Source organism: Sarcophilus harrisii, chromosome 4 (assembly GCF_902635505.1).
Source record: "Sarcophilus harrisii chromosome 4, mSarHar1.11, whole genome shotgun sequence".
Lineage (NCBI taxonomy): Eukaryota > Metazoa > Chordata > Mammalia > Dasyuromorphia > Dasyuridae > Sarcophilus > Sarcophilus harrisii.
The window spans coordinates 17060794-17087867 of NC_045429.1; the positions used below are offsets into that span (position 1 = coordinate 17060794).

Genomic DNA, 27074 nt, shown 5'->3' on the forward strand with positions numbered 1-27074 from the left:
TAAGCTAGAAGAGTCCCTTGGAGTCTGTCCTGGAGACAACAAAGAAGACTTTAAACCTTGCCTTAACTCTTGCACTAAATTTGCCATTTTCATGTTGTTTGTCCCTGTTCTCACAATACAAAGATTCTGGGCAAAATTGTAGCCTGGTGATATGTTTTCCGAAGTTTCTTTCCCCCTCCCAATATATTTTTATTTATTTTGCTATTGGCCATTACATGTAAATATTTTTAAAATAACCATTCTTTAAAGTTTGAACTCCAAATTCTCTCCTTCCTTTCTACCTTGAGAAGATAAGCAATTCGGTGTCGATCATACATGTGAAGTCATGAAAAACACACAAAAATTTAAACTAGAACTTTAAAAATGTTTCAGTTTGTTCTGAATTTATCATTTCTTTCTATGGAGATGGATAGCATTTTTCAACACAAGTCCTTTGGAATTGTCTTGGATTATTGTTTTGATAAGAGTAAGTTTTTGTTGTTGTTGTTTTGTTTTGTTGTCATTGTTGTTATATATATATATATATATATATATATATATATATACATATATATGTATATATATATATTTACTGTGTACAATGTTCTCCTCTTTCTGCTTACTTCACTTTGCATCACTTCATGTAAGTTTTACAAGTTTTTTTCTGAAACCATCCCACTCATCATTTCTTTTAGTACGACAGTATTGTCACAATAGTGTACCACAACTTGTTCAGCCATTCCCCAATCAATGGGTATTCGTTCAATTTCCAATTTTTTGCCACCACAAAAAGAGCTACTATAAATATTTTTATATATGTAGATTTTCCCCCTTTTATGATATTTTTGAGATACAGACATAATAATGGTATTGCTGGGTCAAAGAATTTGCACAATTTGATATTCCTTTGGGCAGAATCCTAAATTGTTTTCCAGAATGGTTGGATTAGTTCACAACTCCACCAACAGAGCATGTGTACTTCTTTTTCCACATCTCTACCATTTGTTATTTTTCCTTTTCTATCGTAATAGGTATGAAGTGGTACCTCAGTAATGTTTTTATTTTAATTTCTCTAAGTAGTAATGATTTAGAACATTTTTTCATGTCATTATGTGTAGGTATCTTTGATTTGTTCTTCTGAAACAAGCCTGTTTATATCCTTTGACCATTTATCAGTCCCCTTCCTTTATCTGTAAAATGGGAATAAAAACAGCACTTACCTCCCTGGATTGTGGTTTAGGATCAAATGAGACAATATTTGTAAAGCACTTTGAAAATTTTAAAGTGCAAGGCAGTTAGGTGGTACAGTGGATAAAGCACCAACCTTGAAGTCAGGAGGATCTAAGTTCAAATCTGACCCCAGACATTCCACACTTCTTAGCTGTGTGACCCTAGGCAAGTCACTTGATCCCAACTGCCTTAGCAAAAAAAAAATCTTAAAGTGCTATATAAATATGAGTAATAATTATCCAAAGTGAAAAAAAAAAAGAAGCCATAGGAAATTATTGAGAGTCTTTGATGAGGGTGGGTGATATGATCAGTCATGCTTTCTGAATATTCATTTGGCCATGATGTGGAACATGAATTAGCATAAAAGCTTTTTAATGTAACTCTCTCATTTCATACAGGACAACACAGTCCCCAGAGGAGAAGGGACTAGGCTAGATTTCAACCTGGAAAGAAACACAGGATTCATGGAACCCCTCATTTTCTGGAAGAAGAGACTGAGGCTCCAAGAGTAGAAGTCACTCTCCTGATGAGATTGCAAACATTTCATGTTCAATTATTATCGAAGCTCCAGAGGAGTCCTCCCTGGAGGAGCTGACCGATGGCGAGTCAAGATGGGAAGGACCTGAGCTGCCCCAGTTCTTCGGCATTACGAGCTTGCACGCAGAAGCTGAGCCTTTGTCCAATGGAGCCCCCACCAAGTCGAGGTACCATTTTTATAACAACGACTTCCTGCCCATTTTATGCTCCTAGAAGTTTTCTTGTAAGTTTTCTTCCTAAACAGAACAAGTCAGCTCGGCAGCAAATTTATAGTCCTAATATAAATAGCAGGAAACCAGCTGAGCAAAGGGTTTCATGGGACAAACACTGGGACTGCTTAAAATATGGGAATATGTGAAAGAACTGTGTGTTCTTTATATCTCGCAGCTGTGCTGGGCCCTTAGGTATTATGTTTTGGAAACTTGAGTGAGTGTGTGTGTGAGGGAGTGTGTGTCTGTGTGTGTGTGAGGGGGTGCTTGTGCATAGGAACGAGTGCATATGTGTGAGGGTGCCCAGTGTGTGTGTGTGTGTGTGTGTGTGTGTGTGTGTGTGTGTGTGTGTGCTGGTGGGAGTGTGTGTTTGTAACTTCATTTGATCTAAGTAATAATAATTCCTTATATTTATAGGTTGAAGAACACTTTTAATTCAGTCAGTCAACAAGTTTTTTAATGAAATGCCTACTGTGTGACAGGTGTTGGATGGAGCCTGGAAATACAAAATGTCAACAATGAATCAATCTCCCTTGTGTCCCTTGGATGGGAGCCAGGAGCTTCCATCCAAGAGAGATCAGAGGAACAGGCCTCAAAGGATAGCCCGGTGCTGATTCTTTGTGTGCCCTTGCCCATGACCTCAGTGGGCCTGAGCTTGCTCATGTCCAGACAGGGTATCCCCTGGACTCAGTGACCCCCGATGTCCCTTCCAGATCAAGAACACTGACTCCAGTGGAATGTCATTTTCCATTCATAAGCATTAAAATAATAGAAGCTAGGGCTGAGAGGGACCTTAGAGCTCATCTACACCTCCTTTGACTACTACTCTACTAAAGGAAGTAAGGGTACAACACTTGCCCAATAGCCCATGGTAGTAAAGGATAAATCTAGTATCGGAGACCAAGTTTTTGGATTAGAGCTCCAGTTATCTTTGATGCTTTTGCCAACCTTGTGGGATGGACATGATGGAATTGTTATCCCCATTTTGCAGATGAGGAAACTGAGGGTTAGAGCTAGGTTGAATATTTTGCCCAAGGCCAGGAGAAATGGGGAAACCTGCTCTTAAACTCAGGTGTTTTTTTTTTTTCTTCTCCAAATTCAATGTTTTTTGTTTTTGTTTTTGTTTTTGTTTTTTGAAAACAAGTTGTAAGACCAGAAGGCAGGAATGGACAGGGATTTCTATTTGAAGTAGGAGACAATAGGGGGTCACTGGAGTCCATTGAATGGGGGAGTATGTGAATGATCAGGCAGGCAGATCTGATACCTGAATAGAGGATGGACTGGAGTGCAGAGATCCCAGAGCAGACAGACCTTTGGCAGCTGAGGCCATGAGGGTCTTCACAAGGATGGGGCTAGAGTCAAGGAAATGAGGGTCAGGATTAGGGACAGTACTTACCGGAGTATATGAGAAGTTGCCAAAGGGGAGATCATGGGTCTTGGATATGGGAGGGAGGTGGAGAGAAATTGCAGGAGCTCCAAGACCCAAGCTGGGAACTTGACTGATTATGAGAAATGTCCTCAACAGTAATGGAAAAGTTAGAGAGAAGGAAGGTTTTGGGGAAAAGTTAACAAGTTGCATTTTAGAAATGTTAAGTCCCAGTGGGACTTCCAGTCAAATGTCCAATGGAAAGATCAGCCATCTTTGGCTTGGAGAAGAGAGGATCCTTACTGTGGCTTGGCTATGTTAACTATCTGTCAATGCTTGGAGGGTTATTAGATGGAGGAAAAGAAAATTCAACTAAACAAGTATTTATTAAATGCTTGTAATATTGGGGAGACACTAGTTTGTCATTAGAGATTTAAAGCAGAAAAAACAAAAAGGGCTCTGGTCCTTATGTAAGGAGCTCGTCCCTTACTAAGAGGCTATGAGACTCACAGTACATGGTTATCGTGTAAGTAACTGATTCAGTTCAAGGGAAGAAAGATGCAAAGAACAAGAAGGTGTTGTGGAAGTGCGGGTGGGACCCAAGCCTGGCGCCAAAGGGAGAAGGAGCCTTAAAGAAGCAGGGGAGCTATTAGGCCTCTGCCTCTGGCCTAAGAGGAAACTGTATCCAAACGCACCCAGAAGGAGGCAGGACAAAACTGGGGAAGAGTGAGCACCCCAGCTTGGCTGGAGAAAGCTTGAAGCTGGAAAGTATCGCCTCTTTACCCAACACTGAATTCCGAACAAAAGAGTTTGCATTTCATTTATTTGGAGACACTGAAGGCTTTCTATCAGGGGAAAGTATGACTAGATGTTGTATTAAAAAATGATTTTGGTGTAAAAAATGGATTGGAGTTCAGAGAGATGGCAGGGAAAGATGAGTTAACAGAAAATAATAATTGATCAATAATCCAAATTAGCGGGAGTAATGAAGACCTAAAGTGGCATTGTGGTAGTGATGGGAAAGGGATGGATTCATGCAGGAGAAGGAGAAGAATGGACAGTGTTGACCATAGAGAAGACCAGTTTGTGGTTCGTGAAGAGCGAAAGGGAAGTTAGAAGAAAGGATAGACTTTTTGGACTTCTGGCATCAGGATATCCAGCTGGAGAAGTTCAGCATAAAGTAGATAGACTTATTCTGTATGGCTGCTAAGGACAGAAAGAAGGCCATGACTAGGAGGGATACGGAGACAAACTCAGCTTATTGGAAAAAAGATTTTAGGGATGTAAGTAGGCTTACGTTCTAGGGTGATCAGCTGTGAATGACTTTGTTATTCTCAGCAGTGCAATGATCCATGGCTACACTGAAGGACTTATGATGAAAAATCCTGTCTATACCCAGAGAAGGACTGAATACAAAAGTCTGAATACAGATTAAAGTTCTGTCTCTCTCTGTCTCTGTCTCTGTCTGTCTGTCTCTGTCTCTATCTCTGTCTCTCTGTCTCTGTCTCTGTCTCTCTCTCTCTGTCTTCTATCTCTTTCTGTCTCTGTCTCTCTTTCATTCTCTGTTTCTTCCTTCCTCCTTCTTTCTCTCTCTCTCCCCTTTCTCTTCCCTCCACCCTCTCTAATTTTATTTTTCTTGAAGTTTTTTTCTTTTTTTTTTAGGGGAAGATCTATGTTTTCTGTCACAACATGACTTATATGGGAATGTTTTTCATAACTTCACATGTGCTTTATTGAGGGGGATAAGGGAGAGAATCTGGAACTCAAACATTTTAAAAATAAATGTAAAAGTTGTTTTTAAATGAAACTGGGGAAAATAATAGAAAAAATGTAACCAGGCTTTCAGTCAAACCTTGGGGGTAAGGAATGGGGGAAGGGTATTTCATAGGGTTATATAGAAGGAGACATAATTTTGGATCAGCATGCCAGGTATCTGCTTGTTGTCAGGGATTTGCCAAGCTGGTGCCAAAATGTTTTGGGGAAATATGTACAGTTTCAGAGTCTCTTGGAGAGAAAGACCCTGCAAACATGTAGGAAAAATTGGCTCCTCAGTATGTCCCTGATTTTTAGTCTGCATTCTTATGCAGATTATAAGATGGATGTCCTTTAAAAAAATTTAATAGTATTTTATTTTTCTAAATACATGCAAAGATAGTTTTCAACATTCACCTTTGCAAAACCATGTGCTCCAAATGTCTTTTACCTTTCCTCTCTTCCCATTCAAGATAGCAAGCAATCTGATGTAAGTTAAACTTCTAAGCACATTTTCATACTTTTGTGCTGCATAAAGAAATCAAATTAGATCAAAACATTAGACAAGAATTTATACAAAGTCAAATTTAGACAAGTTAGACAAAAATTTCTTTCAAGAAAGGGAAAAAATCCAAGTAAACAACAACAGCAACAAAAACACGAAAATACTATTATTTGATCCATATTCAGTTTTCATAATTCTCTCTCTGGTTGTGGATGGCACTTTCTATCCCAAGTCTATTGGAAGTGCCTTGAATCACCTCATTGCTCAAAAGAGCCAAGTCCATCACAGTTGATCATGATATAATCTTGTTACGGTGTCCAATGTTCACTCACTGCACTTAGCTCTTAGTTCATGTAAGTCTTTCCAAGCTTTTCTGAGATCAGCCTGATCATCTTATAAGATGGATGTTCTTGAGTGACATTAGGACTACTCCTGCTTTTATTTGAGATCAGATCTTATTTCTACTTAAAAAGCACATCAATTCTTATATTTTGTAACATACTTCCATTTGTATGACTTGTCTAATTTTTTTTTTTTTTTTTTTTTTTTGCTGTTTGGATAAATGGGTGTACTTGCTAGTCATTATTGTCATGGCTTTTATAAAACCAGCCTTTAGTGGGAAGGAATTAAGCTGATGAAAACAAACTAAGGGTCACTCTACTTAAAGAGGGGCCAGAAGCCCGAATTCATCCCCTGATACATACTTATTGTGTGACCTTGGACAAGTCATTGATGAATTAAAGGCATCATAAAAAGAAGTTCCCTCACTTTTATTCCACTGAACTAATAGACCTATTCTCTATTCCTTGAATATTGGAGAATGTTTGGAATATGATGATGACTGAAAAGTAGATATATTGCTTTGGAAGGTGATCTAGTCCAATCCCTTCTATTAATAATGTCAACTGTAATACTGTGAGTTCTATCAAATCTGCTATCTGTTGTTGTTTATCCATTTTTGAAGAGGACCAGTGACATCACAGACGACATCTTGACTTGTGTGTGACTTGGATTTAAATGAGACAAAGCTACACAAAGTCATCATTTCCCCTCTTTCTTCCAGTCATCAAAGTCCAGTGACAAAACAAAAATCGTGAAGACTTGTGATGGCTTGGGATGCAATAGATGACCTTCATCTTCAATGTCTGACTGAGCTCTAAAGGACTTAGATTTCCTTTCAGCAGCCTTCATGATCTTTGGAACAAATTATCCCATTTACCATTGATGAACATCTGTCACCAAGCTCTTACCTGTATGACTCTTTTTGGGTAGAATGGATTGGATATTCGTCAGTACAGGTAGGATGTCATGGTAGCTGAGGTCCCCTACAACTCGGAAATTCTATTTTTCAATGACTTTGAATGACTATAAGAACGACATGGAAGAAAGAGTTTTCTAGATATTTTCTCTCTAGTTTACAGGGCATTCATAAGCCAAGATAGCAATTAAAATATTAGTGAGTCATTTTCTGTTAACATTTAAAATAAGCTAATAGTCTGTATGTTTATTCAAGATCCAATGCCTATGCATAAAGTCATTAATGGCCATTAACAAATGGCCAGTAGTTTGCATTTCCCATGTATGTTTGAGTTTCATAAGCCTTTCATTTGACACTAGGGAATATATTTTCCCATTAAGGAATAAAACATGACTTAGGCATATAAACATTTATAAACAAAGAAACATTTCCAAGCATTCAATATTTATCATCTTTACAAAAAAATCTGAAAATCTGTTTCTATAATGCCAAAACTGGGTATGGATTTCAAGGCTAAGTTACTGCTATTTGGAAAATATCCCCTTTGTTAATAAATATCCCTCTGTATTCTTCATACCAAGATTGGCTGTGGGAAGAGCTGTCAACTGGAGAAATTTGGTTTTTACTGCCCCTAAGACAGTCAAAACTGTTTTCTAAAAATCTATCATTTTCTTGATAGTCATAGAATCTGCCCGTCTTGGATGTCATCATTACTGCCCCACTGCCCCACCCCTGCTGATTGTCAACAGTAGTTAAACATATGGAGATACAAGACAGCTCTGATTCTTCTGTAATTAATCAAAAGTTCCGTCTTAAGTAAAATTGTTACCCAGCTCCTCTCCTTTCTTTTTCCTTTGCATTAATTTTTCATTTGTTCTTGCTGCCCTCCTTTTTGGTAGGAATTGTCTGGAAGTAATATTCTGGATTCTGAAAGCATATGTGCAGCAAACAAGGGGTGTTTCTGAGACCTAGGGGGAAAGGAGTTTTCAAGAAGATAGAAATGGTTTGTAAAAATCCACTTTCTGGAAACTCACCAGATATTTCAGAACTTGAGGTACCATCAAAGCCATTGAGAGTTTCAAAAACAGGGTAATACTTTAAAAACATTATTTATCAAGGACAAGCTTTATTCTCTGACCATTTGGCTTCTATGGTCTGACACTGGACATTACTGTTGTGGGCTTTTGGAGCTCTGACTATGAGTGTTCATCATCATTAGCCCAAACCAAGCTGCAGACTGCCTCTGATCTCCCAACAACTTCGGAATCTCCTCCATCATCACTGACCCCTTCTAGCCCTAGTTCTAGGTATAGGAATCAAGTCTACATGACCATTCCTGAAAAGTACATATCGATTACTTATTCCATGACGCCATTCATCATCTCTGTGACCCCCTAACCACAATACACCTCCCTGGCCACCACATCCCCATTTACCTAGCAGAATAAGCTCCTTGAAGACAGGGACTCACATTTTTATATTTTTTTATTTCCCAGGGTAAGCAGTGAATATGCGATTTTTAAATTCTTATACTTATTCATTTATTCAGGTAATTATTTCTTCATCCATTAGCTCATTCATTATGTTTAGCTCTAAATATCAGACTTGGAGACCAGAGTAGGGAAAAGACTCAAATAATTAAGGATTATGACTATGCCCTTAATAGTCAACTAAAAAAATATCATTTGACACTCTCATTCATTCATTCATTTAACACATTTTAGTTATTTACTCTGTGGTAGATACTGGGAAAGACACAAGGATAATGAAAGGGTTTGTGTAGATACACTGTGTTTTATTGGGACCTCATAGTAACACTGTGTCATATTGTAAAACATCCTTTCTAAGATTCATATTGGTAGACTGGAGTTCCCAGAGGTTGAACTTGACTACTAGCTACTGTACCTGCTCAATGAATGAGAGATAACCTTGAGGGGCTGTGTCATTAGTACCGGTACTCACAAGCTCTCACCACTGTGCTTCCCATTTCCAATTAATTAAACCGACTTCAATTAAATTTTTAAAAAGGATATTTATAAAGTGGTATAGCAAGAATAGTTGGCACAAATAATTCCAGTGAAATAGGTAATACCCACACACTCCCAGAACCTCATGACTATAACAAGATAATAACAATAACTTTAATAAAGCACTTATTATATGCCAGAGACATTGGTAAATAATAAATAAATAAACTTATTTCATTCCATCTTCACAACAGCCCTGGGAGGTAGAGTGCTATTATTATATCCCTATTTTATAATCAAGGAAACTAAAGCAAACAAGGTTAAGTGACTGACCTAGAGTCATACAGCTAATAAGTGGCTAAGAATAGATTTGAAACTTGGGTGTTCCTGATTCTGAGTCGAGCCCTGTACCTCTATCTACTACTCCATCTAGGTGTCTCTGCTGCTTGTTTACTTTCTAACTCCTATGGCTACTGCCATATATTGATGCTGGTCAATGGTGGAACACCCAAAGACCTCTGGAGATTGTCCAGAGTAAGGGAGAGAAGAGATAATGAAAGAAAATCTTACCCAGAATCGGTTTCATTTCAAGGATCTTGGCTGGGGATCCTTCATTTCCAGACTGGCCTGCCTGACTCCAATCTGGTTTGCTATTTTGCAACCTGGCCTATCACAGATTGTCAGCCTATCACAACATATTTTCTGTGGGCCATCATCTACTTTATCCAATGAATGAAGAGCTTTAATCCTCTCAGATTGCTTTGGGATTTGTTCACAACCAGATTACACTTTTTAATGAATTCACTTGACCTACCAATCCTTAAATAAGAATGTCACTTGCCATGAAAAGCAGCTTTGGTGTGAGGCTGGAAAGAAGCTGCATCTGGAGTCCTGGGTCTGGACTGTAGTTATGCTACTTAACGCCTACACGGCCTTGGTAAAATTGGGTGTTGGATTGTTTTGAGTCTGTCTCTTGTGACCCAATTCTAAATTAACTAAGAATCTTGACACTTTGGGGACCTCTGATTTCTAGTTCCAGTTTATTTACCCCACTCCTCACAGTAGTTTAGAATATCAGTGCTTGGGACTTCCACAAAGGGCGGCTGTTAACACCCCCTTACAAGCATTTGATTCACATATCACTTAAATGTGAACATGCTTTAATGGATACCGTAAGTTAAGAAATTGCTTTACCTTTTCAGTGGCATTTATCCCTCCATGTAGGACCTTTACAGTGACTTCCCAAGGGTGGGATATCTCTAGGATATTTGAGAATTTTTTCTTCTTTCATTCAAGTCCAGTAGATCTACCCTCTATTCAAATGGCATCCTCAGGTGTTTGTGACAACTACCTTCTCTTGGCCTGCCTCCACCAGGTCCAATTTTTCACTCTGTCTGACTTAAGGTGCCTTTTTCCACATTATTTCCCTTTTCTCTTAGACTGTGAGTTCCTGAAAAGTAGAAACTATTGTTTGCCTTTCTTTGGATCCCCATGTTTTAATATATTGCTTGACATAATAAATGCTTAATAAGTGCATATTTACAGAATCAGGAGAGATGTTTCTGGTCCTCCTCTGCATAGTTCACTAGCTGTTACAGAATCCAACCCCTCTGGTAAACATATGATCAGACTAATTGAAGCAGAATCACAGAGTCTTGGAAGGATCACTAGAGGTTCTCTCTCACCAAGAACGCTCTCTAAGGCATAACCAGATAGTGATCATCCAGGTATATCTGGAGTCCCTCAGTGAGGGGGCAACCATTACTTGTCATGGTACCTCATTTCAATTTTGACGAGTTATCATTGTCTGGAAATTCTTTCACGCATTGGTAAGCTTAAATTCCCCAGCCATTGTTTAGAGTCTGCTCCCCTGGGCCAAAGAGACCCTATCTAACCTCCCTTCAACAGTGACTCTCTTAAGATGGGGACCAACCCCTTTTCTTTCTTCTCACCAAACCCCCAAACACAGTCTCCTCTTCTTGGGATTTTTCCTTCTCTTATTTATTTGTTAACAAAACTAAAGGCTTGCTCTGGATTTAAAAGTTTAGTGCCTTCCTGAGGGAGGGAAAGAGGGAAGGAAGGAGAGGGACAGGGGGAGGAAATAGGAATGAAAGGAGGAGAGGGAAGGGAAACCTAAAAGAGAACATGGTATATTTAATATATATGGTTTCCCCCATCCTTCCCTCCCAGATGACTCACTGATATAACTACACTCTTTTCTTGACTAAATCTTTAAAGTTTCCCTTTCCCTTCCCTTTTTGGCTCTTATTTCTCCTTCCCTTAGTCATTCTTTCATCTCAATCCACTGCTCAAAAAATTTCATTTGCTCCAGATTGGTTCCTAATAGAAATCAGACTTCTTAAGATGGCATTCAAGGCCTTCCCCAACCCTCCTACAAGTCTATCTTTCCAATTTTATCTCTTATTCTCTTCCATGCACTTAACCCTCCATCCAAAATAGACAAATATAGAGCTTCCTGGCCTCTGTGTCCTTGTCTACTCTGAGCCCAATGCTCAAGAGCATCCTCTCCCTCTCACATTATCTGGTGAAAGCTCATCCAGCCTTCAAAGACAACTCCAATTGCACCTCTTCCAGAAAGCTCTCCTTGATCACTTTGATGGGTTGTCATTCTTCAGTAGACTTATCACACACAATTATATATTGTACATTTCATTTTAGTCTCTAATCCCTTTACAAGGCTGTAGGCTCTATGAATGCAGGAAGTGTAGTGTGCCTCATCTTCCCCAATACACACTTAGCTCAGTACCCTGCATACAACAGGCATATTAAAAAAGAGGGATGGAATTGTTTTTCCTTTCTTTTTTTCCTCTTTCTTTTTTCTTTCCTTCCTTCTCTCTTCTCTCCTATTCTTCTTTCCTTTCCTCCTTACTTTCTTCTTCCTTCCCTCCCACTCTTCCTCTGCTCCTCTGTGTCTCTTTCCCTTTTTAGCCCTCTTTCCCCCTTCTCTTCCTTCTCTCTCTCTCTCTCCTTCTCTCTCTCTCTCTCTCTCTCTCTCTCTCTCTCTCTCTCTCCTCTCTTCCTTACTGTTTTGTGTTCTCTCAGAATTACACTTATCTATATTGGATATATTGCATATGTGTTTTCAGTCAACATGATAGATCCTTAATTGTTCAGAGGTGGGAAGAGCCTCAGTGGCCATCTCAAGTTAGTGGAGAAATACCAAAGGCTTTAAAAGGAAGCCCCTATTTCCAGCTTTTCACATCTCAGATTTTTTTTTTATTCAAGATGATACAAGAGTGGTCTTATCCCTTTAGAAATTACATGAGCAGAGTTCAGCCCCAAATCTTTCTGTCCAAACAGAGTACAGCTCAGATGTCACCGTTCATGATGGCTGCGTATTCTTTCTGGTGTTCAACAAGCTTCAAGAATACTTTGTACTTTTTGTCATAAAATCTGTATTTAAAAATAAAAAGTAAATTTGATAAATCAGTTGAGCCCCAAATAAAACATTTTACATGCTGCTTATACTCAAAAAACCAAAAACTCTTTGATCTTTGAATAGTTATATGTGTGTGTATGCATATATATCTCAATATCATCTATATAGCACTTTAAGGTTAGCAAAATGCTTTTCAAATGAGACCATCTTTGAGCCACACAAAAATCCTGGAAGGTTGGGTGCTATTATTATCCCCATTTTACAGATGAGTAAAACTGATGCAGACAGAGCTTAAGAAACATATCCAGGAATACCCATTAAGTACCTGAGGGTTTATATCAACCCAAGACATTCCTCCTGACTTAGGTGCAGTGCTTTATCCAGGGTATCACCTGGGTGTCATTTGGGTGTCCTTTTCATATTGCCATTATTGTAAGTGGAAGAGTAGGGTAACTAGACCTAGCTTAAGTACAGTGCCTCTGTTGACCCATGGGGAGTCCTCAATATTTAGACAGAAAGACATAGCATTTGTTAATCACTTACTATGTGCCAGCTACTGTGTTCTTTGGGGACTGAATTAGTAAATAGCCCCATATTGTAGGGATAATAAAATATTTATATTTTAAATCATATTTTTGTTGTTTTTATTTGAGATTGTTCAATAATAGATTTAGAGTTAGAAGAAATCTTTAAGATCATCCAGTTCAACTCTATCCATTTTATAGATAAAGAAACTAAGACTCAGAAACAGGAATTAACTTATCCAAGGTCATCCAGATTGTCAGTAGCAGAGCCAGGATTTCACAGCAAGTATTCTGACTTTCCTCTTGCCTATGCTATCTCCTTTTCCCAATGTCTCAGACCTTTTTTATCTTCACAAAATGAGAGGTTAGAATGTGTCTTCATGCTCAAGGCATTGACCAATGGCAATCAATCCAATGGAAGATGGCAAGCACAGATAGAAGACATGAGTAATACAATACTCCAAGGACCACTGAGTTCAGTCTTGGGGTAGTGCCTCCATTGATATAGACTGCAATTTCCTAAGCCTTAGCAGAGGGTATTTGAAATTTGTTGTGGTCAAAAAAATTCTTCACACAATGTCCATGGGCTCATTAAGTTTTTCTTAGGTAAGAAGGGTTAAGGACACCATATAAAGTCACCAGTACTTTCCATCTGGATAAAGATTTCAAGACTGAGTTTGTCCCACTGGGCAAAAACCGGAGATTGAGACCTTAGGAAACATTTCTTGATTCCCTGTAAGGTCTAATGCCTTTTTTTATTTTCCCCTCAATCTATTTATATATTCTTACTTTCCAGGTTGTTTACTTATTCTCTTGTGAGTTCTTTGATATCAGGGATTGTCTTTTGCCTGACTTTATATCCTCAGGACTTAGCACAGTGCCTAGAAAATAAATGATGTTTAATTGAAGTCTTCCTGACTTCACTACACCATGTCAGTCCTTTTACAAACATTTATTAAACTCTTCCTATATACCAGGCAATTTTACAGGCTCCAAGGATACAAAAAAAAAAAAAAAAAAAAAGGCAGTAAAAGATATCCTCAATGAGCTCACAGTTTATTAAGGGAAAACTATATGCAAAGCACAGTGTAGAAACGAGACACCTTCCTGATAAATTGGAGCTAATCTCAGGAGGAAGACTCTGAGATTAAGGGAGATTGAGGAAGAAGGAAGGTGGCACTTTCACCAAGCATTGAAAGAAATCTAGGAATCCAGGAGGTGGAGCCAAGGAATGAGTGAATTCCAAGCATGGGGTCTCTCCCAATATTACATGTACAAATCTCAAAATGCAAAAACTCTATTGGTTTATCATTTTGTCTCTTGTCATTATCCCAAAGACAGTATCAAGTAGAAAGAGAACAGATTTTTGAGTCTCCTCTGCCACATATTGTGTTTTCTAGGGAAATCATGAACTTCCCAGTTTTCTGGGTACTTCTTTAAGACTCTTAAACTGCAGATATTATGCTGATCTGTACTAAAGGGAAATTTTCCTCATCGGGATGTTTCTTATACTAATGAAATCCTAGGTCCTGATAATATTTTAATGTACATTTTAATACGGAAACAATTTTTTAAAAGATGTTAATACTGTTTAATTTGTATTCCTACACTCAGACTTAAAACCCATCAAAATAAAAGTCAAAGAAAAAAAGGTTTGTTTTGAGGAAAAAGGTGTCGATTATGTAATAAAAGAAAAATCTTAACTCAATATATTTTCTTTCCTGGAATAGCATGAGAATATGTTTCACATATTAACTGAAATGATTAATTAGGTGTCCAGCTAGAAAGCATAGCTTATGGGAATGGAGCAGACTGAAAAGCAAGCAGCATCGAATTCAGGTCAGATTGTTGGAGAAATGGTGTCAGGTTCAGGCTTGATAATAGCCAGGGGATATTTGGAAGTGGTGAAGGACACTTATCAGAAGTGGTTATGAACACAAAGCTGGTCCTACCCATGTGGCAAAAGGATCCTCATGGTCAGAGAAGACAAGTGTAGACAAAACATAAACAAGTGGTTTGAAACCTTTGATATGGTGAAATATCAAAGTACCTGGTCTCAGTCAGAAGAGCTAGGTTTTAGATGGAATCAATCAAAGCCAAGTGGACTTTACTCCTCTTGGGGGCCTCTGGGAAGAAAATACCCAAGTTGACTGGCATCTGATACTCCGAGACTTGGTCGCATTGTGCCTAGATTTTTCTAAACAGTTTAACTGAGCTATATCTGCCACCATCTTTGCAACAGCTCAAAGTCTTTTCCCAAGGATCATAGAGGAACCTAAATCCACTTCCCTCAGTTTAAGATAAGGAAATCAAGGCACTGAGAGATTAAATAACATTCTTAGGATCACCCAACTGTTAACTGTCAGAAATAGGATTTGAATCTCCAGGATTCTACTTCCAATATTCTATAGCTGTAGGATGCTGCCATTAATTATAGCTCCCTTACTCTGACAACACCCCTAAATGGACACTACATCTAATAGAAACCGAGGCACAAGGGGGTAAAGTGGCCTTTAGAGTCAGGTGTAGAATGACTACTTAAGCTTCCAGATGTCCGATTACTCCACTAAAGTCCATCTCTGATGTTTCACATCAAGTCAAATCACCGACCATTTATTAAGTACCTACTCTATGCCAAGTACTGTATTAAGCCCTAGGGATACTAAGAAAGGCAAAAGCAGTCCCTTCAAGAAGCTCACGGAGATACCCCTCAACTAGGTCAGAAGTCTCCAGGCTCTCCCAGATTGTACCCATCTGGAAAAGGCTGGATAGGGTTCAGAGATGGATTGTGGCTATTGTGGGAGAAGAAACTTGGCTAAGACCTGACAAACTCCTCAAGAAAGAGCTGGTTACCATTTATATATAGTGCAGATCTGACCACGGCACTCTCTCAATAAATATCACTGGCTTCCTATTGCCTCTAGGCAAGAAGAAACAACTTTTATGTTTAGTTTTTAAAGCCCTCAACAGATCGGCCCTAGCCTCTCTTTTTAGTCTTAGTATATTCCCCTTCCCATCCTCAGCACTTTGGACAAATTGGCATTTCCATTCACTAGCGCTGCAAAACCCATTGCCCTATCTTTCCACTGGCCATATCCCTCAGGGCTGCCTGGAGTTCATGGCCCTTACTCTATCTCAAGGAGTCCCTCTTTTGCTTCAAAACAGTTCAATCATCATCTGCAGAAGCTGCTCTTCCTTCCTAAGATCTCTTGTTTTTAAATATTTGAACTTATTTCTATTAATTCTCTTTGCATTCATGCTGCAGATATTTGAATCATATTTATTGTCTCTTCCATTAGAATGGAGACTTCTTTCAAGGGAGGAGGTTTTCACCTTTTGAGCTTGTGTCCCCAGAGCCCAACTCTGGGCTGGTTGATGATGGAGCTTAAGAAATGCTTGCTGTGGGACAGCTCGGTCCCACAGATAGAGATAGATAGAGAACGTCCCTGAAATCAGGAGGACCTGAGTTCAAATGTGACCTCAGATACCTAATACTTCCTAGCTGTGTGACTCTGGGCAAGTCACTTAACCCCAATTGCCTTAGGGGAAAAAAAGAAAAAGAAAAAATGTTTATTGTACTCTGGGAAGAGGGAAGACACCTTTGGAAGAATTAAATTACCTGACCCCCAGACTGCTCAGTACTGAGAAGACAGATGCTTCTAGATATTTTTAATTTGAAAATTCCCACTGATTCTAAGCTTTTCCCCGACCTCATTATTTCCTATGTGTGTGTGTGTGTCAGAGCAGAGGCTCTGGAGACTGAGAACTGGATTCAAATTCTGTCTCTGACATTTACTGCCTGGGACATCTAGGGCAATTCACTCTTTTCCCCAGTTTCAGCTGTAAACTGAGGGCTTTGGAGTCAGTGACCTCTGAAGTTCCTCCTGGCTCCCAATCAATCACCTCTGAGCTGATTTCTGTCCCTCCAAGAGGATGAAAATCTCTAGAGAGACCTTTTCATGATTCAAAAATGGTCATTTTTCTTTCCTTGCAAGACATGAAACACATCTGAAGATGGCGCCCCAGCTCTTCTTGTACAATTTCAGGTTTCATGATATTTGCAGAATTGTAGAAAAGCAGAAATGAAGTCAAATACCCTAGAATGCACGAGTGCATCTCCAGCACGGAGCCTGGCACATGGCACTGGTGGATTGATCCACAGAATATTCCGTGGTCTGCTGTCAGATAATCTGCCAGTTATTTCCATGGATCCAAGGTACTAAACAACTTAAAGCCCAAGGTCACAGAATCCTAGATCTAGAACTAGAAGATCTCCCAGCAGCCCCTCATTTTAAAGTTGAGGAAACTGTGACAAAGAGAGGAGATGGGACTGGCTCCTGTGAACAGAGCCAGGGAGCTCTGGTTTTCCTTTTGCTCATCACTCTGGGCTTTGGTGAGAAGTTGCCAGAAGGGGAGAAGTTCTCAGCTGGGATGAGTGAGACTCCATTCACCTGTGGGCTAGGAGCAACCAACCAACAGGCTTTGAGTAATCCACTGCTTTGTTCTCCACACTGTGCTAAACTCTGTGGCCACAGAGGCACAGGCAGACCCTTCCCTCAAGGAACTTGTTTTGTGGAGACAATATGTGTGTATAGAAAGAGAGTATCACAGATCTCTATATTAGGGAGAGCCAGGGAATGTGCGCTCTCGCTCTCTCTCTCTCTCTCTCTCTCTCTCTCTCTCTCTCTCTCTCTTTCTCTCTCTCTATTTGTGTCTCTCTGCCTCTGTCTTCCCTCTGTCTCTGCCTCTCTTCGTCTCTGTCTCTGTCTCCCCTCTGTTTCTGTGTCTCTCTCTTATGTCTTTTCCTCTCTCCCTCTCTGTGTCTATTTTTCTGTCTCTCTCTGTTTGTCTTTCTGTTTCTCTCCTCTCCCCCACTCTCTTTCTCTCTCTCTGTCAATCCTTCTCTATGTGTTTGCCCCTCTCTTTCTCTGTCTCTTCCTCTATCTCTTTCAATCCTTCTCTCTGTCTCACTCTGTTTCTCTCTTCACACATATATGTATATATATATATATATATACACTATATTCTGTATATATCTACACATGCTTATATATTCACATATATACATATTCTATACCATACACAATCATATTTAGTGGATGTAAGCATGTCTGTTATACTAAATAATAAAAGACATTTTGGAAAAAGAGAGTAATAGGTGGGGATGGAGTCAGGAAAAGCATCATGCAGAAGGTATGGATTTTGAACTGTGTCTGGAAAGAAAGTAGGGCTACACACAGGTTGAGTTGAGGAAGGAGCACATTCTATGCCGAGAGGACGCCCAGGGGATGTCTTGAATAGGGACAGCAATAAGATTATATGGCTGGATTGTGGATTGTGCAGGGGAACCATAGGTAACAGTCTGAGAAGGGATGGACAGGGGTTGCTAAGAGCAGATCATTTTCCCTCCCTGAGCTTCCATTTCCTCATCTCCAAATAGATGGTGCTAATTCCTTGACTGCCTCTGGTTGTTCATCTTTAGAGTTTGAAGAGGATCAATAACATCAGAAATGTCCCTTGTGTGTGAATGGAACTTAACTGAGGAAGAGCCGTACAAAGTCACCTGATGAAGCTAACCCATAATTCAGTGTGACTCCTTGGGAAGAAGTGAGTCCCCTAGGAGCAGATGTATTCAAGTACTGAGGAGCTTCCTTCTGTATTTATTTTGAGATAAGTCATTCTTCATAGTGGAGAACAATCACAGACCTTAACCATGGCTTGTGGCTCCTGGCTTGGGGGACTCTCAACTGATTCTCGGATGTCACTACAGAATTGAATGTTTTTTCTTTCTGTCTCAAGCTTACTTGCAACATGGTTTTCATTCCAAAAGTAAAACGCTTTCGTAGAACCTCAGAGCAAACACACATTCCTGGGCTTCCAGCTTCAAAGTAAAGTTAATCAGCCAGCTCATAGGAGAGTTCTGGTTTCCAACCAGATAAAAACAGAAATGTGTGCGCACCCTTTCCTTTGCTCCCTCCCCAGTGAATTTTCCTTGATCAGCTCCCAGAAATCTACAGATAATGCTAATCTTAGAATCATTGACTTAGAGAGGAGAGGGGTCATTTAGGGAAATTTAGGGGGCGCCATATTGCTAACACTAGACCTGGAGTTGGGAAGTCGCATCTTCCTGAGTTCAAATCCAGCTTCAGTTCTCATTAACTGTGTGATTTTGCACAAGTGACTTTATCCTGTTTGCCTCAGTTTCCTCATTCATAAAATGAGCTGGAGAAAGAAATGACAAACTACTCCAGTATCTTTGCCAAAAAAAAAAAATCCCAATGGTTATCATGGAAAGTCAGCTGAAAATGACTCAACAACAAAACCCACAGTGCAATCTCTTTGTTTTTACCCAAGAAGGAGCCTGAAGCCCCAGGAAGTGAAGAAGCTTATCCTAGATCACTTAGTATCATGGTGAGAACCCTGGATTTGGAGTCCAACCTTACCTAAACTTGATATTGAGAGATTCTTACTCAACATGGTGACTTCCATTTCCTCAAGTGTAAAAAAAAAAGGGGGGGAGGGTGTTTAAAAATAGCATTTTCCTCTCAGAGTTGTTATAAGGATTGAATGAGGAAAAATGGAAGGTGTCTTTAAACCTTAAAGAGCTATGTAAATACAAATGATTTTTATTATTATTAACATTATTAAAGTAGTAAAACAAGAATATTTGTCTTGGAGGCAGGAAGAATCATGTTTGAATCCAACCTCAAAACTTAACACCAGCAAATTGCTTTATCAATCCTGGGCCTCAGTTTCCTTATTTTTCAAGAGAGGGGCTTAGACAAGAAAACCTCTAATATCCATTCCAGCTTTAAAATCTTTAATATCTGAGTCTCTAAATGCCAATTCAGAGTTCTTTCCATGAAACTGAGCATTTGGACCAATAATTTCTCCCATATCCTAAATAATCTCTTGGTCTGTCTACTCATCTCTGCCTATCAAAATGAGGCTCAGTTCCTATTCCAGAGCCTTTACAAATACTCCCAATTCCTACAGTTGGAATCATCTTTTTTTCCCCTAAAGATAGATTGCCTTCTCTATTTTGTCCCAATATTTTGTACTTGAGGTGTCTGTGTCCATATTGTAATTTTTCCCTTTCGCTAGATTATGAGCTTTTTGAAGGCATAGGAATAAATGTTTTTTTTAGTACAGTGTGTGACCACTCTGGAAGTGATATTAATGCCTAAGCACAAGATGTATGTAAAAATGGTTGCTTACCTCTTTTCCTCAGATCTGGGAAGTACAACTTTTCCAACTTTCCCCATTCTTGCCATTGCCTCCTGTTAAACAATAAACACAGAACAAAGTAGGCTTTTGTTCCAAATCGTCACCACCAGAGTAAGATATTTTGCAAATAAGAATATTCAGACTTGGATTAATTTGAGTTTAGAAAAAAAAAACAAAACCTTCAAAATTCAGTTAATCCATTGTGTCTTTGACCCCTTTCTTTTTCAATCTTATAATTTTTTTTAAAAAATTGGTTTTGTTTTTACATTTCGTTTATGTCTGAAAATAAAACCAAACCAGAAACTCTTTTCTCTCTTCCCTCCCTTGTAACAAAAGTTAGTCAAGAAAAATAAAGTTCAGCAAAACCAGCTGACATCTGAGCTAGGTCTGAAACCACATGTAATAGTCCCCATCCCCAGTGTTGACTATTCTTGTATTCTGTCATCTTTGTCAATTCACTATGTGGGAACTAATTATGGTGTCTGCTATAGTGGATGCTTCCTAAATTGTTTACCTGATAGGTGGTGGGGTAAAAGCTTAGAAGAGTTTTAATTTGTATTTTGTTTAATATTAGTGATTTGGAGCAATGTTTTACATGGTTGCCACTAGTCTGTAATTCTTAACTTGAGATCTTTTTCTTCATATGCTAGTCTAGTGTGTGATCCAGTGATCTTTAAGGGTCATTAAGATCCTTTTAGAGCTTCATGAGCTCAAAATTATTTTCATAATAATAAAATACTTTTAAGTTCTAATATACTAATATATACATTCATATATGCATTTGTATATAAGATTGTAAAGGAGTTTTGAGACCAAATAGTTTAAGAAACTGCTGTGCTGGCACATTTATCTATTGGGGAATGGCTTGTGGCCTTGGATATTTAGTTTAATTTTCTCTAGAGCTTATATATGAGACCTAGATCATAAATATTGGAAGCAAACATTTCTTTCCCACATTGCCTTTCTTTTCTGTATCGCTGCATTGCTTTTATTTACAAAAAAGCTTTTCAATTTTTTGGTGTTATTTTCTTTTTTCTTTTATCTTTCCTAGTTGTTTCTCTCCCTTGTTTGGTAGAAAATGATCTTTTTTGTAAACAATATCTTCATCCAATTTTATTTTCTAACTTTTAAAAATGATATGACCTTTTATATGAAGTACTCATTGAGAATGACTAATGATGCTGGCCAAATCATGCACAAGATGCTCTCCCAAAACTTTTTTTTTTTTTTGGCAAAATTGGTTTCCAAATTTCTAAAAAGATTTGTAAAATTAAAGTGTTTTTCTAAAAATAGCTTATATTCTAAGCTTTTCCACAAATAATTTTTTATGTGCTTGACTTTATTGAACACTGGTTTTCTCTAAGGCAGAGAAGACAGAAAAACTGTCTCTAGTTTTGCTTATTTTATATGTTACATTGATCTATTATTTTATTTTTAAAGTATACCAACTAGATTTGGTTATGATTATTTTATACTATGATTTGTGTTCTGAAAATCCCCACATTGTTCTCATTCCCCCATTATGTCTGAATTTTAGATTTTTCCCCTTTTCCAAATGAATTTTATTATAATTTATTTAGAGAGCCCTGTCTAGTTCAATTTTATCTAGTTCAATAATACTAAATATGCTAATATTTTAGGTAATATTATGGCGTAGTCATGGGGCCCAACCTTGAGCAGTAACTATCACTTGTTATAACGCCTTCAATATGTAAAGAGCGTTTTATAATTGCATTTACATGTCTTCAGCATGTTTCAGTAGCTTGATTTCCAGGTATTTATTTATTTTATTATTATTATATATAAGATTTCTCTACATATTTTCTCTATGTTCCATTTATTGTAAGTAGAAGAAATAATCTTTATGGTGATTATTTTAACTTTGACCTAAACATTTCTTTTGTTATTTTAAGCAAAGGTAAACTGTTGGACCAACTTAATTTACCTTTTATAGCCAAAGATCTTTGGTCACAAGCAACTTTCATAGAGTATATATTGTGTGTGTGTATATATATTTGTATGACATTTTTGTTACTGTTTTTAAGTTGTTTGACTCTTTACAACTAGATTTGGGGTTTTCTTGACAAAGATTCTCCTTCTCATTTTACAGATGAGGAAACTGAGGTAAATAATGTAAAGTGATTTGCCCAGGGTCCCAAAGCTAGTAAGTGTCTGAGGCTACATTTGAACTCAGGTTCTCCTGCTTCTGGAGCCAATGCTCTATCCACTGTGCAACTGAGCTGCCCTATGTATAATATACACACATCCCCTACGTTTTTATTTCATAAGCAGAGACAGAAGTAAAATCAAAGGCAGAACAGATCTCAAGATATAATAAAACAGAAGAAAACCATACGAGGAAAGATATGGAAAGAGTCCATAGCTTAACACCTTACAACATTGTTCACTATGGTGGCGAGAGAAGCATATTGTGGAAGGTTTGGGAATCAGCCTAGACTCACAGGGAGCCCCAGAGATAATTTAAATTATAATATAATAACAAACTTTATAGAATCATTTAATCAGAATATCCCTTAATCTTTTAGAATTCTACACTATTTAAAAATGAAGTGCTGGCAATTTTGGTGTCTTTGTTTGGAATCCTATCATTTTACTGAATAGGGCGATGATGATTTTGCAGTGGTTAGAGTTCTGGGCTTGGAATCAGGAGGACCTGATCAAATGTGGTCTCAGACACTTAGTAGCTATGAGTTTTGGGCAAGTTATTAAACCCTGTTTGCCTCAGTTTCACCATCTGTAAAATGAGATGTAGAAGGAAATGGCAAGCAAATCTCTGCGAAGAAAAACCCAAATGGGGGGGGCAGCTAGGTGGCCCAGTGGATAGAGCACTACCCCTGAAGTCAGCAGGACCTGAGTTCAAATCTGGCCTTAGACCCTTGACACTTCCTGGCTGTGTGACCCTGGGCAAGTCACTTAAACCCAACTGCCTCAGGGGGAAAAAAAAAGAAAACCCCAAATGGGGTCATCAAAAGAAGAGTCAGACATGAATGAAAGGAAAACAAAAACAATAAATAACAAAATAACAATTGATAGCCAGGCGTTGTGCTAAATGAAAAAGTGAAAACAGTTCCTGTCCTCAAGATACTTCAGTAGAACAGAGCAGGTGAATGCAGTGATCTAAATAACTTTAAACATCATTTTTTCCCTCTTCTGCAGGAATCCAGGGCTCTCTAAATGTCCTTAGCCTGAGGCACACATACCGAGGAATCTGGGCCAGGGGATTTGGATCCTGCCTCACACACTCAATAGCCACGTGACCCTAAATAAGTCATCTACTGTTCCTGAGGCTGCTTCACCCTGTGGAGCTTCTATTCTAACCAGGCTCTTGTTGCTCAAATGAGGTACTACATAGAAAGCAATCTTTAAGTGTTAAAGCTCTACAAAAATGCCGCTAAATTGGCAATAATGGTGAGTCTAAGAGGAACCTTTGTAGATGCAGGAGGCCATAAACTTATTTTAATTGTATTTTATATCAATATCTGAATATAATTATATTAACATTATAATACATCAATAATATAAATATAAACATAAATATATTTTTATGTTAAATATATTTATATTTAATTTCTAAAGAAATTTCCTTAGAAATCCTCTATATGTTATTTTATGTGTTTAAAAAATATTGTTCTTAGAAGGGGTTCATAGGTTGCACTAGATTATCAAAGAAGGCCATGACAGAAAAGAACCCCCAGTTTAGCAAATTAAGACTGAATTGAGGGGCAGCTAGTTGGCACTGTGGTTAGAGTACCATCCCTGAAGTCAGGAGGACCCAAGTTCAAATCTGGCTTTAGACACCACACTTTCTGGCTGTGTGACACTGGGCAAGTCACTTCACTCCAATTGTCTCAGCAAAATAATAATAATAATAAACTGAGAAGAGTTGGATTCAAGTCCCTCTAGTAGTATATATTGGCTGTGTGATGTTGAGCAACTCCATAAACTTCTCATTTTTTTGGTACCTATAAGCTGTATTCTTTGGAGCCCACTCCACTGTAAACACCTTCTATCTACCCCACCCCATGGAGAAGCAGAAAACTCCTCTTCATGGAGCACTCACATCTGCACCCCTCGGAATAGATGGCTGGAGGGTGGAGCAAAAAGCCCAGCCCATTTTCCTCATGTTTTTTGTAGATAAAGATCGTTTTTTTACTTTATTTGTTTGTTTGTTTTTAATGTCTAAGAGAAGATAATGGAATTACAGAGGAAATCCATGATACTGACTTAAAGATGTATTTCCCCACCCAGAGTCCTGAATCCCCTGAAATCTATCCCAGACTTCCATGATGGTCCTCGAACACGGGAGCCTATGTTGGGAGAAGGCACTTCCTCTTGCAGGAGTTCCCAAACCAATGAAATCCTGTCTAGTCCAAAGCTTTTTTTTTTTTTTTTTTTTTTTGTTACTGTAGAGATGTAATATGAAGACATCGGTGACATTCTCAGTGCTGTCATCCCGAAGGGCCCAACTGATTTTTCTAATTTGTCCAAATAATTTGCTTCCAACAGTAACTGGAACAACCCTCGGGCGGCGGCCTTGATGGAATTGCCACCACTTACATGAATTGATGCTAGAAGTGCTGACAAAAGGCTAAATATAGGCCCCTCGAATATGTCCGTCCTCAGAAAGGCTTTCTTTGAAGCGGGCCCGAACCCATGCTTCTGTCCGCAGGAGCCGAGCCGCCCCAATGGAAAGCACGCCACGCTCTTTGTTGGCGTGTCTAGACAGCACAATGGGCGCACTCATGGGCTTCTTTCTTTCTGGCCCACACAATGGGAGCTTTAAAACAACAACAGCGACAAAAACCAAAGTATTTTGTAAAATAGCATTTTAATCACTTCTTTTCTCTCTCTCCACAAAGGCAATGCTATAATTATATCCTGAAAGTTCGCATTTGATGATCACGTCTCAAAGGCTAGTGGGGGGCTTCGGGGGGAAGAACATAGAGGCTCTGTGGCCACGCCGATAAAAGACCACATTCATGGAGCCGGACTCTTTGTCCCAGTCTCAAGACTGGGGGAGCTCCGAGTTGGTAAACACCCTGCTTCTCCATCAGAGCCTCCGGGAAAAAGAAAAAAGTCCTTCTGTGAGGGGAGGGCAAAGAAAAAGTCCTTCTGTGAGGGGAGATTCTCGTCTTTTACAAAGCAAGCAAGCCCCCATTCTCTCTCCAAGGGCTGTGGGGGTAGGGCAGGGCGACGTGCTGGTTAATGAACCCCCATTTTATACTGCCCCACAAAAATGGCTGCCACGAAAGCAAAGTCAACGGTACAAACCTTTATTGGTGGAAAGAGCTTTTCATTTGGAACCTAGAGAGACAAGGGCTCCAAAAGCAAGACAGGTCACCCCACCACTGCCTGAAGATGCCCAAAGAGTGGTAGCCCAAGACACCCTGAAGAAGCTCTTTGCCTGATGGCAGCTCAGGTGGGAGGAAGCATTTACTTAGACTGAGATCTCTTTTCACATCTTTGAATCCTTAAATATGCTCAATTTACCTCTCTGCGACTTATACTCATCTTTTCTAGGTCTGTCCTCTGGGACTAAGCAGGAGTCAATAAGCAATTAGTAAGCAATTATTAAGCACTTACTGTGTTCCAGACTTGTGCTAAAGCTGGATTGAATCGTCTTCACAACAACCTTTTAAAAATTAAAGGCAGCTATCATTTCCTTATTAACTCCTTTTTTCTCTTAGCAAAAAAATCTCTTATTTCTTCATCTAGGATTTATACAAATGGTACTTGAAATCCTTCCCATTTTGGTTGTCCCTTCCTGGATAATCTTGATATTATCAATACCTTTTCTAAAATATGGCACCCAAACACATCACAAGAAGGTACTGAGCAGGAACAGAATATGGGGACATTCATCTTCTCTTAGAAATTTAATAGGATTCCCTTATTTCAGAAATGAATGAGTAAACCAATGAATTAATTATGCCAGAAGCATTTATCAGGTGCCTGCACCATCTACTAAGATGACGAGGAGTTTGAGCTTGAATTCCACTTTCCTCAAGTACATACATTGTGCAAGTAACACACAGACTATGGAAAATTGACTATATTGAATGAATCCAAGGGTACTAATGACTAGAAAATCAGGAGAAGCTTATGAAGTAGGTGACCTTGAAAGAAACTAGAGGCCAAGATGAGGTGGGAGTACTTTACGAAGCATAAGAGACAGCCAGGGCAAGGGCTTGGAGACTGGAGAAAGACAATTGTATAGGAAGAACAACAAATAGGCAGCTAGTGAGGGCAGTGATGAGAACATTGGGCTTATAGTCAGCAAGAATTAAGTTCAAACCTTGCTACAAACACTTATTGGCTGTATGATCCAGATCAAATTACTTAAAATGTCTGTCTGCCTCAATTACCTCATCTGTAAAATGGGAATAATAATAGCATCTATCTCCAGATTGTTGTGAGGATCAAATGAGAGAATATTTGTGAAACATTTCATAATCTTAAAAAGGTTTTACAAATGTCAGTTCTTAAAGAGGTTGGTATGGTTGGACCCTTGAGAACATGAAGGGAAATAATGTCTCAGAAGGATGGGAAAGGATGTAGATGTTGAAGGGCTTTGAATGTCAAATACGAATCTATATTTCTGGAAACCATCACTATTGTTGATTGAGAAGAAGTGGGGACATGGTCAGACCTGTACTTTAGGAAATTCTCTTTGAAGATTATATCGAAGCTGAATTAGCTGCAAGAGACTAGAGGACTCCAGCTTAATAATAAAAATAATGTCTGATTTAGAGAATATTTTAAGGGTTTTAATGAATAACAGCTAAAATTTTTATTTCACTTAAAGATTTTCAATCTCATTTGATTCTCACAACAAGCCTGGGAGCTATTAATATTCCCACTTAACATGAGGAAACTGAGACAGATACAGTGTTAAATGACTTGTTCAGAGTCACCCAGCAAGGAAGTATCTGAGGCTTGATTTGAACTTAGGACTGCTTCATTGAAAATCCAATGTGGTAACCACTGTACTATCCAGCTCTCTTCAACACAAACAGAAAAAAATACTTAGAATATGTTAACTTGGTCTTCACAATCCTGTGAAGCAGGTGCTATTACCAACCCCATTTTGCAGATCAGA

At 38.7% G+C, this 27074-nt stretch overlaps 1 protein-coding gene and 1 long non-coding RNA gene across 6 annotated transcripts in view; one reads left to right on the forward strand and one right to left on the reverse strand.

Moving 5' to 3' along the window:
- The window catches only part of LOC116423736, a 99825-nt gene that overhangs the window by 39032 nt on the left and 33719 nt on the right, over window positions 1-27074 (forward strand). For 3 of the 4 annotated variants that reach the window (XR_004234251.1, XR_004234252.1, XR_004234253.1), the window contains exons 2-3: window positions 1608-1913; window positions 23132-23316. This is a non-coding gene — a long non-coding RNA (uncharacterized LOC116423736). Of the gene's footprint in view, window positions 1-1607; window positions 1914-6641; window positions 6877-23131; window positions 23461-27074 lie in introns of those variants that run through there. The other variant, XR_004234254.1, reaches the window with a different exon arrangement.
- The window catches only part of FGGY (FGGY carbohydrate kinase domain containing), a 499331-nt gene continuing 484274 nt past the window's right edge, over window positions 12018-27074 (reverse strand). For both annotated transcript variants that reach the window (XM_023501686.2, XM_003767302.4), the window contains exons 15-16: window positions 19946-20007; window positions 12018-12217 (exon numbers count right to left, since the gene is read on the reverse strand). In XM_023501686.2, coding sequence (XP_023357454.1) covers window positions 12133-12217; window positions 19946-20007 — 147 coding nt within the window. In that variant the 3' untranslated portion in view covers window positions 12018-12132. The remainder of the gene's footprint in view (window positions 12218-19945; window positions 20008-27074) is intronic.